This window comes from Thyridium curvatum, assembly GCF_004353045.1.
Source record: "Thyridium curvatum strain D216 chromosome Unknown NODE_11_length_606192_cov_83.229133, whole genome shotgun sequence".
In the NCBI taxonomy this organism is placed as follows: Eukaryota; Fungi; Ascomycota; class Sordariomycetes; order Thyridiales; family Thyridiaceae; genus Thyridium; species Thyridium curvatum.
The window spans coordinates 516753-529714 of record NW_022156766.1 but is presented as its reverse complement, the minus strand read 5'-3'; the positions used below and the strand labels follow the sequence as shown (position 1 = coordinate 529714).

At 56.9% G+C, this 12962-nt stretch overlaps 5 protein-coding genes across 5 annotated transcripts; 1 reads left to right on the top strand and 4 right to left on the bottom strand.

Annotated features, from left to right (window-relative positions):
- Positions 1-243: 243 nt before the first annotated feature.
- On the bottom strand, positions 244-894 carry E0L32_002770 (uncharacterized protein; the record flags this gene model as incomplete). The annotated part of the gene is made up of 3 exons (XM_031136996.1): positions 244-376; positions 523-652; positions 711-894. The coding sequence occupies 3 exons, from the start codon at positions 892-894 to the stop codon at positions 244-246; spliced, it is 447 nt and encodes a 148-aa protein (XP_030999972.1).
- A 1717-nt stretch (positions 895-2611) lies between these two features.
- Positions 2612-3292, bottom strand: E0L32_002769 (uncharacterized protein; the record flags this gene model as incomplete). The annotated part of the gene is made up of 1 exon (XM_031136994.1): positions 2612-3292. The coding sequence occupies one exon, from the start codon at positions 3290-3292 to the stop codon at positions 2612-2614; it is 681 nt and encodes a 226-aa protein (XP_030999971.1).
- A 961-nt stretch (positions 3293-4253) lies between these two features.
- On the top strand, positions 4254-6115 carry E0L32_002768 (uncharacterized protein; the record flags this gene model as incomplete). The annotated part of the gene is made up of 4 exons (XM_031136993.1): positions 4254-4299; positions 4371-4537; positions 4595-4916; positions 4977-6115. The coding sequence occupies 4 exons, from the start codon at positions 4254-4256 to the stop codon at positions 6113-6115; spliced, it is 1674 nt and encodes a 557-aa protein (XP_030999970.1).
- A 530-nt stretch (positions 6116-6645) lies between these two features.
- E0L32_002767 (uncharacterized protein) lies at positions 6646-8763 on the bottom strand (the record flags this gene model as incomplete). The annotated part of the gene is made up of 1 exon (XM_031136992.1): positions 6646-8763. The coding sequence occupies one exon, from the start codon at positions 8761-8763 to the stop codon at positions 6646-6648; it is 2118 nt and encodes a 705-aa protein (XP_030999969.1).
- Positions 8764-9754: 991 nt separating this feature from the next.
- E0L32_002766 (uncharacterized protein) lies at positions 9755-12010 on the bottom strand (the record flags this gene model as incomplete). Its single annotated transcript, XM_031136991.1, has 3 exons — positions 9755-10716; positions 10784-11657; positions 11804-12010. The coding sequence occupies 3 exons, from the start codon at positions 12008-12010 to the stop codon at positions 9755-9757; spliced, it is 2043 nt and encodes a 680-aa protein (XP_030999968.1).
- Between the last annotated feature and the right edge of the window lie 952 nt (positions 12011-12962).

Genomic DNA, 12962 nt, shown 5'->3' with positions numbered 1-12962 from the left:
GGGGCTTCGCGATCTGGTGTGAGGACAAAGAAAGGCTTGGCATAGGTTTTCTTTTCACATTGGGCGTTTAGGGGGTACACATTCACAAAGGATTATATCATGTTTGACGATGCATCATCATATCGTATGGAGTCGTGTCGGGGTAAAATCAATAATATCCAACAATGAATTCATTATGTTTCCAGTTATCCGATCTCTCCAACTCACTACTAGAGCGAGATCGACAAGAGAGGCCTGCCATCATCATAGTTGTGTTTCCGTATGCAAATCTGTTCTTTTTGGACTCACAGCAGCCAATCCAGGGTGACGGTGGAGGTCGACGATGACCTTTGTGACAGCCTCGGCCGCGGCTGCGAAAATCTCGAGGAGTTCATCTCTATGGAAGAACGGTTAGTCCCCGTGCCTATGGGCAAACAAACGACATGGGCGGCAGGTAGGAAATGAACGAGGCACGAAAGTATCACTAACCGATGCACTCTTATGCTTCTCTCCTGGAAGCTAGTGGATCTCGCACCTCCCTACGTCCCTACGGGAGTCCAGAACTGGAAAGCCGTCGCTTCTTCGCAGGGACGAGTCTCGTCTGGATCAAGCCCTCCTCCCTTGGTCTTGTCCTCAACGAGCAGACCAAAGGCCACGCCAATTGCCTTGGGGCCTGTGAGATGTGAATCCGCCCTGAACAAGGAAATCTCGGGATTGACATCGAGCTTAACCAGGACGGGGATCGCGCGATCCCTTGAAGCGCATCTTGCCTGACAGCATAAGCTTCCCTGGTCGTTTATTGGTATAGTCCAGAGGCACTCTGAACTGCAGGGTCCGCCTATGGTACCAGGTTGATACGGTGTCAAAGTCGGACGGATACATCTCCGCCGGCGGAATCTGAGAATTGACGTTCATTTTGGTTTTCAGGTTGTCAGGTTGGATTTGAGAAGGGAGTAGACCCTGGATGCCTCAGTAGTCCAGTAGATCAGGGTCGTGCATCCGTCTGCCAGCCTCTCCTGGCATCATGAGATGATGCTTCAAACACTGGAGGCTAAGTACCTCAGCATTCGCGGGTGGTGGTTCTCCAGGCGGAACGAACGTAAGACTGTCCAGCGTCAAAGTGAAGAACCGTGGGGAACTCTGGCACATGGGTGACAGTTCGTGCAACCTTTGTGTGCCGCTTGCAGGCCGATTTGGCCTCCGTCGCCACCCCGGAGCTCCTTTGGGATTCACGCTCGTCAGTCACGGATCATTTGGTCATCGGGTCCATTTGCTTACATTGCACCAAAGTCCAGGCCCAGGGTGACAACAAGTATCTCACACTCAGGGCAAGAAGGGGAGGCGTGCCGAACTTCTTCTCCATAATCCTTGAGATGTCGAGGTGTGTGACGGGGTCAGCCAGGCTGCTCCCGTTGAGCAGCCTGCTGGTCATCCGCAGCTCGCGCTGGGTGAAGGGGGCGCTGTATGCTGCGAAGCACTCCGGGCCTTTTCGAGCAGGGCATGAGTGCGGAATTGAATTCTCGGATGTCATGAAGCTTCGATGGACCGTCCTTTGAGCCAAGGACACGGCCAACTGTCAGCCTGCCCCCATTCGGCAGACGAACATAGCCTCCACGGGTGGAGCAGATCTCGCTGATCAGGCATCTCAGCACCAGCTCGTCCCGGGGATATGCTTCGAAATATCGAAGGTTGTACCCCCTAACTTCATTGTAGGTGGCTTGATATACTTCGTCTGGGGACTTTCCAATCGGAGCCATCTTCGCTGCGGTTGGTGATGCGAAACGCCAGGGACTCCGTCTCGACGCCCAGATGGGCGTACATCTGGGGGTCAGGCTGTAGCTCGGGCTCCTTGGGGTCCCGAGACATCTCCTCCAGGCGCGAGAAGAGATCCTTCACGCCACAGTCCGAGAAGGTCGAGGACGAGCGCCACATGCCGCAGGAATGAGCTCTCGGACATGTCGGACATGGTGTTCGTTGGAATGTGTGTGAAGTGGGGGGAGATGTTGAAGAAATTGTCTGGTAGAGAAGGATATATAAGATCTGCGTTTCTCTTGCTTTTACTGTGTGATTTTCTCCAAGTATCTGGTGTTCAGTCTGTATCCCGGCCTGGAGGTGGAGGTATGAAGAGCCGATCTTGGAGCTTGTGAGTTGGGTTTAGGAATGATGAGAAGGGGGGTCAGTCTGGGTGATCAGGACTTTTTAAACATGTTTTCAGGGCCTCTGAATAATTGAAGAAGAGTAGGAGAACAGCTTGAGTTGACGGAACAGCATCCTTATAAGCTCTTCGCTATCATTGCTTCATTGCCTTTGGAAGAGACAGTTGAAAGGCTACCTTTCAAACCTCTCTCTTGTAGCTTTGCCCAAAGCATTCTTAGTGGCCATGCTCATCAGGCAGTGGCAATTTTGCAATGTCTCTCATCTCTGTGAGGCTTTGATCATTTTTTCAGGCTTTGTTTCATTGCCTGCCTGTTCAAAGAGGAGGCAGCAGAGCTGTGGTGGTCTGAAGATGAATAAGGAGAGCGGGGAAGAAATCCTGGGCACAAACAGATAGAAACGAATCGAGATTGCCAAAAAAAAACGAGGCATGTTTATTGAAGAATATGAACGAATAAGCAAAGGTTCTTTGATGGTTTTAGGATAGAGCCCAGTGCTCCCTGGGATGACCCTGTAACGGTGCGCGGAGCGGCCTCCTCATCGCTGCTGCAACCTCCTGGCGTCTCCTTAGAACATTGGCTATTTCATCGGTCATGCCAACGCTCTGTAGAACCATGAATGTGCTCTTTGTGAATTTCTCTGATGTATCAATGTCAAAGCCGCAATAGCTATCCAGTCGATCATCTACATCGGTAGGTATGACCGTCCTCCGCAAGGCCTGAGCCTTGGCCTTGGACGCTTGCGGATCTGGCGGATGCTCCAAAGGAAAGCTCATGGCTTCCATGGTTCGTGATACGCTTTGGTGTACTGAGAAATCGCCCAAGTGCAGTGAGTAGCGGTCATAGTCAAGGTGTAGTTCGTTGCCGGAAAAGGGGGCGGAGCATGCCGCTCTCTCTATTGCAAGAACAGCCTCCAAGCCTGCTTGGAGGCGATTTGCTTGATCCAGAATGTTGCGAATGAGTTCCGGGGCGTTCTCACAGCTATGAATGTTGTAGGCTTCGATGCGCAATTTGTCCATGGCGTTCTCGCGGCTGACAGCATTGCGCGGGTCAATGCCATGGCGGAGCTCGAGCTCTTTGACGAGAGTGGACATCTCGTGTATGTGGTTCACAGTCATTCTCCAGGACTCAACGTCCATCTGCACTCCGGGTCGGCTCATCTTTGTGTGTGTCTTGCCTGATGGAGTCCAAGACTTTTAAAATTGTGAGGATACCGGGAAGGGCTCTCTGTGAAAACTTGCCATTATCATAGTACCACGACGGTTTATATATAAACATATCGCAATTGTATGTTCTCACGAGGTATATGAGTCGTGAAATATATTGATTCATTGAAGAGTGAAGACATATGTCCTTGAGGTACATGATGCAGGTATTGATTCGATACCGTCAGGTAGAGACCCGTGCTACCCCTATCGGTGATACACCCAGTCTTGATGTGTACGCGGGTGCCCAAGACCACATTGCCGACGAAACAAACTAAGCTGCGTGCCTATTAGGGTATCCATAATAGCGTTTCTGAGACCTCACAGCTTCAGTGCGAGCGCCCTGGGTGGTTCATCCACCTTGTCACCAACTGAATAGTAGATACCTACCTAAGGAGGTACCATGTTGGAATCCAAAGGAAGAAACGGCAAAGGCATAAGAAGAAAGGAGAAGAAGTTATCAAGCAAAGCAGGATTGAGTCACACTCTATGATCAATGAAAGCTCCCATGGTTTCTATGCTAAAGACAGAGCCTCAAAGCGGGTAGCAGCAACTCCTTGTCTGATGATAGTAAATCTGATGATGGATCTGTTTGCTGTTGAAGCCTACAGCATATGTAATGGGCCCCGATTGGCTTTCCGCAACGAGGGGGATCCACAGGCGACATCCCACCACAACTTGGCCCTCGCCCGCCTGTCGAGATGGTCCGTGCCCGCTTTTTTGGTGGTGCCTCGAGCTACATTTGGTCAAAGGCTTCGATAATTTTCTGGAGCTCCAGTCCCCTTACGAAATCTGCATAGCTCTCGATACTTGCCGCGCGTGCCACCGTCCTTCAGCTTCTGCCATCCTCCAGGTAGTACTCGTGACGGGCCTCTATACAGACAACTCAGACGACCGACAGATTCCATTGCCCAGCATGTCCTTCGGCGGGCAGACCCCGACGATTATCGTCCTGAAAGAGGGTTGGTGAACCCCTCCATCCTCCATGATGAGACTCGCCCCCCGCGGAGCTCCCACTGACAGCGCAACCCAGGCACCGACACCTCCCAGGGCAAGGGCCAGATCGTCTCCAACATCAACGCCTGCTTGGCAGTCCAAAACACGATCAAGTCGACGCTAGGTCCCTATGGCGGTGATCTGCTCATGGTCGACGAGAATGGCAGGCAGACCATCACCAACGACGGCGCCACCGTCATGAAGGTATGGCAATCGTCTAGGGCGCATGGGCTTCACACCAAAGATACTAACAGGGTATAGCTTCTCGACATCGTCCACCCTTCCGCCCGAATCCTCGTCGATATCGCGCGATCACAAGATGCCGAGGTGGGAGATGGAACGACCTCAGTCGTCGTCCTGGCCGGTGAGATCCTGAAGGAGGTCAAGGAGCACGTCGAGCAGGGTGTCAGCTCTCAGATCATCATCAAGGGTCTGCGGAGAGCTTCAACGATGGCAGTCAACAAGATCAAGGAGATCGCAGTCAGCACCAACGAGGCCAACAGGAGAGAGACGCTGGGCAAGCTCGCTGCCACCGCCATGACCAGCAAGCTGATTAAGCGGAACACTACATTCTTCACCAAGAGTGCGTAGCCATACTATCCCGCCCCGCACCCATAACTCCCGATGTACTAACAGACCGCAGTGGTTGTCGATGCAGTGCTCTCTCTCGACCAGGACGACCTCAACGAGAAGCTGATCGGTATCAAGAAGATCCCCGGCGGCTCCCTCACCGACTCTCTGTTCGTCAACGGTGTCGCCTTCAAGAAGACCTTCTCCTACGCCGGTTTCGAGCAACAACCAAAGTCGTTCAAGAAGCCCAAGATTGTCTGCTTGAACGTCGAGCTCGAGCTCAAGGCCGAGAAGGACAACGCCGAAGTTCGTGTCGAGCAGGTCTCGGAGTACCAGGCCGTCGTCGATGCCGAGTGGCAGATCATCTACAAGAAGCTCGAGGCGTGCTACAAGACGGGCGCCAAGGTGGTTCTGAGCAAGCTGCCGATCGGCGACTTGGCTACCCAGTACTTCGCAGACCGCGACATCTTCTGCGCAGGTCGCGTGTCCAGCGAGGACATGGAGCGCGTGGTCCAGGCTACCGGCGCCACCGTCCAGTCCACCTGCTCCGACATCCACCCGGAGCACCTCGGCACCTGCGGCTCCTTCGAGGAGCGCCAGATTGGCGGCGAGCGCTTCAACTTCTTCGAGGACTGCCCCGAGGCCAAGACGTGCACCCTCGTGCTCCGCGGCGGCGCCGAGCAGTTCATCGCCGAGGTCGAGCGCTCCCTGCACGACGCCATCATGATCGTCAAGCGCGCCATCCGCAACCGCACCATTGTCGGCGGCGGCGGCGCCTGCGAGATGGAGGTCTCGGCCTACCTGCACCGCTTCGCCGACAAGGACGTGCCGCACAAGCAGCAGGCCATCATCAAGAGCTTCGCCAAGGCCCTCGAGATCATCCCGCGCCAGCTGTGCGACAACGCCGGCTTCGACGCCACCGACATCCTCAACAAGCTGCGCGTCGAGCACCGCAAGGGCAACACCTGGGCCGGCGTCGATTTCCAGAACGAAGGCGTCGCCGACATGATGGAGCGCTTCGTCTGGGAGCCCGCCCTCGTCAAGGTCAACGCCCTGCAGGCCGCCACCGAGGCCAGCTGCCTGATCCTGTCGGTCGACGAGACGATCCGGAACGAGGAGAGCGCCCAGCCGCAGGCGCCCGGCAAGGCGCTGCCGCCCGGCGCGGCGCAGAGGGCCCTTCGGGGCAGGGGAAGGGGCATGCCTAGGCGGTAAATAAAGAAAGGAAAAGAAATGTGATTTAATCTTGTCCTTGGCTCGGGTTCATGATTGCCCTGGGTTGAGTACTGGAGGTTGTTGTTGTTGGTGGTGGTGTGCTGTATGATACCTTTTACTGGTGATATGGCGTCTTTGTGATAGAGGAAGAAATTGAAAACGAAAGAGTGAGCCTTGCATGATCTGCCTGCTTGGGGGCGTCAAGACCTCATCACAGTGCCCAGACGACTGCGGAGTTCCCTGCTAATTTGGTCAAAGAGGCAAGAATGTCTACTCTGTATTTGGGTATTGCCTTGGCAGGCATCTAGCTATAAGTACGTATGAAAGGGAAGCAGTCGATGTAGAATGTCCGCATTTCATGGGACCCAAGTAAAATGTTATAATATATACGCCGCTCCAATGCAGGGCTTTCGTTTCGCTCAAGATGCTTCAAAAGGAGATAAAAGGCCAAACTCGGATTACCACACCACACCCTTGTCTTTATCTTTTCCCCCCTCCTTCCCGCGACGGGCAAAGGGGAGGATAAAAGATCACCCACGGCCGCCAAACCCGACATCGTACAGCGTTTGATCCTTGCCCGGCAGAGAGCGCGCGTCGCTGTCCTCCGAGACGGCCCCTTTGCCCCCCTCGCCGTCCACTTCCATAGTACCGTCTCCGCCACCGCCGTCTGCGTGCTGCGGCCCGTGGCCGTGCTTGCGGGGCTCGTGCCGCTGCCCGCGATCATGGTCATGATGGCCGGCTGTCGCGCCGCCGCCGGGACCGACATCGACGTCCTCGTTGTCGTCGTCCTCGTCGTCCTGCGCCTCGATCAGCATGTCCAGCTCGCGGTCCATAGCCGCCTGCTCGTCCGCGTCCGCGTCCGGCGTGCGATGGTGCCGGTGGTGCTCCTCGCCCACGACGCCCACACCAACACCGACATCGACGTCGACCACGACGTCGACGTCATCATCGCCGGTCGCGTTGAGCAGGGCTTGGAACGTGTCCGTGTCGGCATCGGCGTCCTCCGCGGCAACATCGTGCGCGTGGCTGAACGTGCCGAAGGGGTCGTCGTGGTGGTGATGATGGTGGTGGTGGACGACGTGCGACGAGGGGTCGCTGATGATCTGCGGGTCGATGGGCTGGTAGACGGAGTGGTGGTGCTGGTCGGCGAGGGCGTGGTGCTGGTGCTGGTGCTGGTGTTGCGGGTGAGAGTGTTGTTGACGGTGTTGTTGCGGGTGGTGGTGTTGGTGCATGCCCTGGTGGGGGGATGAGTCCTGCAGCATGAGACTGTGGCCCGGCAGCGTGGCGTGCTGGGGCAGCGGAGACTCTGTCGGCGTGTGGAGGGTCTGGCCGGGGGACATGACGGTCATGTCACTGGGGTCCGCATAGGAGGTCGAGGACACCGAGAAGGCTGGCAGCGTGGGGTGGTGGTGGTGGTGGTCTCTAAGCTCCAGGCGCCTGCCGGCAGCACTTACACCTCTGGCAGCGGAATCAACAGTAGGAGGAGGGGCCGGTGACGGGGTGGAGCCGGTGCCCCCGACAGCAGCGGAGCCAGTAGGGGTGCCATTTCCGCGGCGGGACACGACGGTATTGGCAGCGGCGGCCGCGGCGGGGACGGGCGCCTTGCCCAGCTCCTTGCACTCGGCGCAGTTGCGGATGACGTCGCTGACGGTCTCCTTGATCCGGCTCCAGTGGAACTTCTCGGCGATGGTGGCGGTGGTCTTGTTGATGCCGCCGTGCTGCAGGACGTGGACCTCGCGGGCGATGTCGTACTGGCGGCGGGGGTCCGAGATGACCTCCTTGTCCTTGAGCATGAGCTTGTCGCCCTCAAGGAGCTTGTAGTGGGTCGCGGCGCTGCGGAGCCTGCTTTTCTCGGCGCGGTCAGCCCCGTTGGGATACCGGCTGTACTTGAGGTAGAACCGGATCTTGTCAAACCGCTCTTCACTCACAAGTTCCTCGCCGTCGCCGCCCTCGCCCGAGGGGACGAGGTCGCGGCCGTAGATGATGGCGTCGATGAGCCGGCCCGGGTAGCTCTTGAGGTTGCCGCAGCCCTTGACGCGGCCGATGCGCTTGAAGCCCAGGCCGTCCCAGATCTTGCACGAGGCGACGTTGGTCTCGTAGACGAGGTTGAAGACGGAGTAGGTGTAGCCCAGCTTGGGCGCCCAGTCGATGTAGGCCTCGCCCATGAGGCGGCCCACGCCGCGGTTGCGCGCGGCGTCGGTGACGAGGAAGCCGGCGTTGCACACGTGGCTGCTGCGGCCCGGGTAGTTGGGCTTGATGTAGAAGCTGCCGAGGCACTCCTGGCCCCAGTCCTTGCCCTCGACGACCTCGGCCGGGTCGTCGATGCTGCCGAGCAGCATGATGGCGCCAAAGTTCTGGAACCAGTAGCTGGCAAACTTCTCAAAGGGCATGGGCTCGATCATCGGGTACGTGTCGCCGCCCTCGACCTCCTTCTTGAACTGGTCGCTGAGGTAGAGCAGCAGGGACATGGGCACCTGGGTCCGGGACGCAAAGGGCACGAGGGTGGCGACGGTCTGGCGGTCCCGGAGCGTCACCTGACGCGGGAGGATCATCGGGGGCAGGGATGGGTTGGCCGGGTCCGGAAACGGCGGCTCGCCGGAGACCCGGTAAATGGTGGGAGACTCTGGATCATCCATGATGGCCGGCATGGTGGCGGTGGCCCAGACCAAGCGGCAAGCCGACTTGGAGAGGACGGGGTTGTGTTGCTGGACCCAAAAAGGACCCAAGAACGGTCAAACCAGCAATCCAAGCCTGCAGCAGCACTACATCCATGCCCGGGTGTGTTAGCCATCGCATCCCAAGTCACCTCAACCAATAAGGCACAGACTCTGCAGGCTGCTGCCGGAGCAAAGTGAATGAGAAATGCAGTTATTACAAGCACAGAGAGCCCTGCACCGCAGACTAGTGCCTGTGGGAGGCACAACAGAGATGCAGGGCGGGTAATCAGAGCACCCTAGGATATGCATGCAGGGTCCCGTACCTGGGATTTCTGGTTTGGGTGCCCAGGATGAGTGACGAGACTCGCTCCCGGTTCGGGAACTCTCGTGTAAGTCAGCACCAATGACACATGCAGCCCCCCGGTCCAGGGGTTGTGGCGGGCCGAGAGATGGGAGTGTCTGGTCCGCGTCTGGTGGGTTGGGTGTGCTGAAAAGTGCGTCGTGATAACTTTTGTGTCTTGGTGAGGGGAAATTCGCACTGCGAACATTTTGGGCCGCGTGAATGTAGCAGCGGCGGAGAGCGGGTGGGTGGGTGGTGGGGCTCAACTGGCACTTTGAATGTCTTATCTAAGCGCAACCCTTCTGAACATCCGTGTACAAGTAGGAATAGGCATCATCACTAGTAGAGCCAACCTTGGAAATAACAAGACGAAGTGTCGGAAGTAATACAAGAGACTTCGCACGATCGTGCCAACAGCGGCCGTGAGAAAAGACAATCGCGTATTAAGTAGGGCTTCTCATCATATTATGTACATGGGGCTGGAATACAAATATGCACTCTCATCTCTCTCTCTCTCTCTCTCTCTCTCTCTCTCTCTCTCTCTCTCTCTCTCTCTCTCTCTCTCTCTCTCTCGTAGGTCAATCGTAACATGGCCCGAGTGGTATCAACAACATTCCGCCAGCTTGCGATGCGACATCACCATCATCTGCTCGACAGCCTGGAGATCGTGAACACGCCAATGATCGCCACCGCAAGAGTGACGATCGCACCGGGCAGCAGAAGCTCGTTGGGCACGCCCGCGATGAGCTGCTCCTGCTGGTTCATCATATCGCCGCCGCGCTGGCGTCGCGAGCGGCGCACAGGAGACTCGTCCTCGTCCTCCTCTTCCTCGTCAGACTCGTCAGATGCCTTGCGGCGCTCGCGCAGGACCGACGAGGCAGGGGGGGTGGGGATGGACTCGGGAACGGGTGGTGGCGGGGCGGTGACGGGCGGCTTCTCCGGGTCGTGGACGAAGAGGTCGACCTTGTCGTGGTGGAGTTGCCGTGCAAGGAGAATGGCCTCCAGGAGATCCTGATCGGTCGTGATGGAGACGGTGTCTCCCTCGTTGTCGAGGTAACTGAGGGCGTAGCCGCTGGCGCCCAGTCGTCCGTCATCTTCGACAACAGGCGTACCGCCGATGGCATCGATCTCTGAGCCTAGCTTAGAGGAAACACTTGCGATGAATGCCTCGATACCGTGAGCTGCAACGACCTGAAGTCTGTGCACACGGCCGGAAGGCGCCTTGAACTTGAAGGGGAACGGAATCTCGCTGGGTGGGAGCTCGGGGCTCGGAGCCAGCGCAGAGTGAGGAGGGGACTCGACGCCAGCGTGCGAAGCTGAGTCGCCGGGAGCAACACTGTCCAGAGTCCGATCTCTAGTCGGGTCTGGGGACATGAGAGATCGGGCACCAAGGTTGGTGTGGTGGTGAGAACCATCGCCCGAGACCATCGACTCGGTCTCGTGATCCAACGACAGCCAGAACTTGTTCCATGCGGGTCCCTCGCTGTCACCCGTCGACATGGTGTTGATCTGCTCTAGGGTGGCGTAGGTGAGCTTCAGCACGTCGACCATGCCAACGATCTCGCCGTTGTCGTTCATGACTGGTAGGTTGAGATAGTGACCATCTAGAACGCGATCCCGTCAGTACAAACCACATGAGACAGCATCGTAGACCCGACCCGAATGACATACCGTGCATCTTGCGAAGGGCCGCCTGGATGCTCATATCCATGGGAGCAAAATCAGGATGAGGAGTCATCACCCGCACGACACTGCAAGTGGCCGGGTCCAGGCCAGGGGCGATGACGCGCAGGACGACATCCTTGCTGGTGAAGATACCAGTGATAGCGCCCTGGTCCTGCACAAGGACCGCCGTGGTGTGGTTCTCCTTCATCAGCTGCGCGGCCTCCTTGACCGGTGTTCTGACACTGACAGTCGTGGGCGGTCGGCCGTCCAGGACAGACTCGAGAGTAGGACCGGACATCTTGGACCGGAGAGCCTCCACATACTGGATGATCTGCTGGGGCTGGCTTGTGCCCAGCTCAGACTGGACACCCTCCAGCGCATCGTAGAGCTTTCGCGACGACGAGTAGGCCCTCTCCAACTTCTCCATGGCATCGTAGAAGCACTTGGTGATATCCAGAATGCCAGAGATGTCCTGGTTCTCGTCCATAACAGGAAGATGTCTAAAGCCCTTGCGGACCATGAGATCGAGGGCGTCGGTGGCGCTCGTGTCGGTGCGGGCACACAGCGGGTTCTTGGTCATGATCTCGGCGATGGTGACGCTGCTCGGCTTCTGGCCGGCTCCAACCACGCGGAAGGCCAAGTCCTTTGCGGTGAAGATACCGGCAATTCGGTCGTCATCGTCGGTGACCAGCACGCAGTCCTCCCTCTTCGCGGCCATCAATTGTGCAGCCTCGGCAACGGTGGTTTGCGGCTTGATCTGGAGGGCGGGGCTGGGCTTCAGGGCAAGGACGGTTCCGGGAGGGGCCTTGCGGGATTGACGGGCCCGGCCTTGGAGGTGCTTCTTCTTGGAGAGGTCGCTCTCCAGCTTTCGGCGGATGGCCTGAGAACAGGCATTAGCAAACATTGCTTCTTCACGGCAAGACAAGGCAAAGGGTGGAGTTGAATCCATATTGTGACAACCACGACTTCGGGTGCCGGGCCACAGTGTAGAGAGAACCACAACTTCGGGAAAGTCGTCGGACATACCTCATCTCTTTTGCTCTGCTTTTGCCGGCTGGCGCTGACGGTCGAACCGCCGACTTCGCTAGTAGGGCCGGCATGGCTGCTGTGGGTGGTCTCGAGGACGGGTCGAGGGATGCCAGAGCCTGCAGCAGGGCTGTTGGTGAAGGGGATTCCGCCACGTCCCTGGCCGCGGCTGGGTGTGCCCCTTAGGGTTCCTGGGTTGGCCGACATTGCATAAACAACGCAATCTGGTGGAGGACTAGGGGGTGACAGCTACTCGATTCGCTGGGCAGGCAAGCTCCCTTTTGAGCAGGTTGGCGGACGAGGTGAGCCAGCTCGGAGAGCAAAAGTACGATGGAAAAGCGCGAGGAGATAGCAGTCCGTCCAATAGGATGCTCGACAGGAGGGTTCTCAGGTCAGAAGCAAGAGAAGAAATCTCGGGTCCAGAGGGTGCAGTGAGCCGACAATGGTTCGCGCGCACGCGAAATTCCATTGGATCAGGCGCCTCTGCCCGCTGGTTGTCTTGGTGACCTGCACGGGCCACTTTAATCAACCACGGTCCACCAGACTGCTGGGGAGCCAAGTGGGGTCGGGCCACTGACGGATGTCTCGTGGGCGGCTTTCCCCGCTAGAAACAATCCCATTGTCCGCAAACTGGACCCTGAACGACGAGGCCAATACCTATCAGACACAGAATGCAGAAAGGCCTGATGGCAATAGGAATTGGAGGTTTATTACTTCCCTTGACGACATCACACATCGATGTTCACTTGGATGTCCGAACTCCTTACAAAGCTTCTCGTCAAAGGGCTTGTGCTAATTAGAGTATTGCTTCGTAGAAACAAGCGAATGCAGTGTGATAACTATCCGTAACGTATGTATCCATGGATGTGACTGTCATTCAACCACTCCAGTCTCTCGTAGAAGTACCAATGTGAAGAACCGAAACCTAGCAAGATTCAGCAGCCACCTCTGGTAATGTTCTTGACTCTATGAGCCGACAGTTTAATCGATCAAGCAGTATATTGTGCCAACGATCCCTGAATTATTTTATTTTGCAAGTTTGATCTATACGAGCTGGCCTGCAGGTTACGCTGTCAAACTTGTTCGGCTGCAATCACTTGCATTATGATTGATTACTACGCGTAATGATACCCTCTCTCTACCATCGCAACAAAAGCCC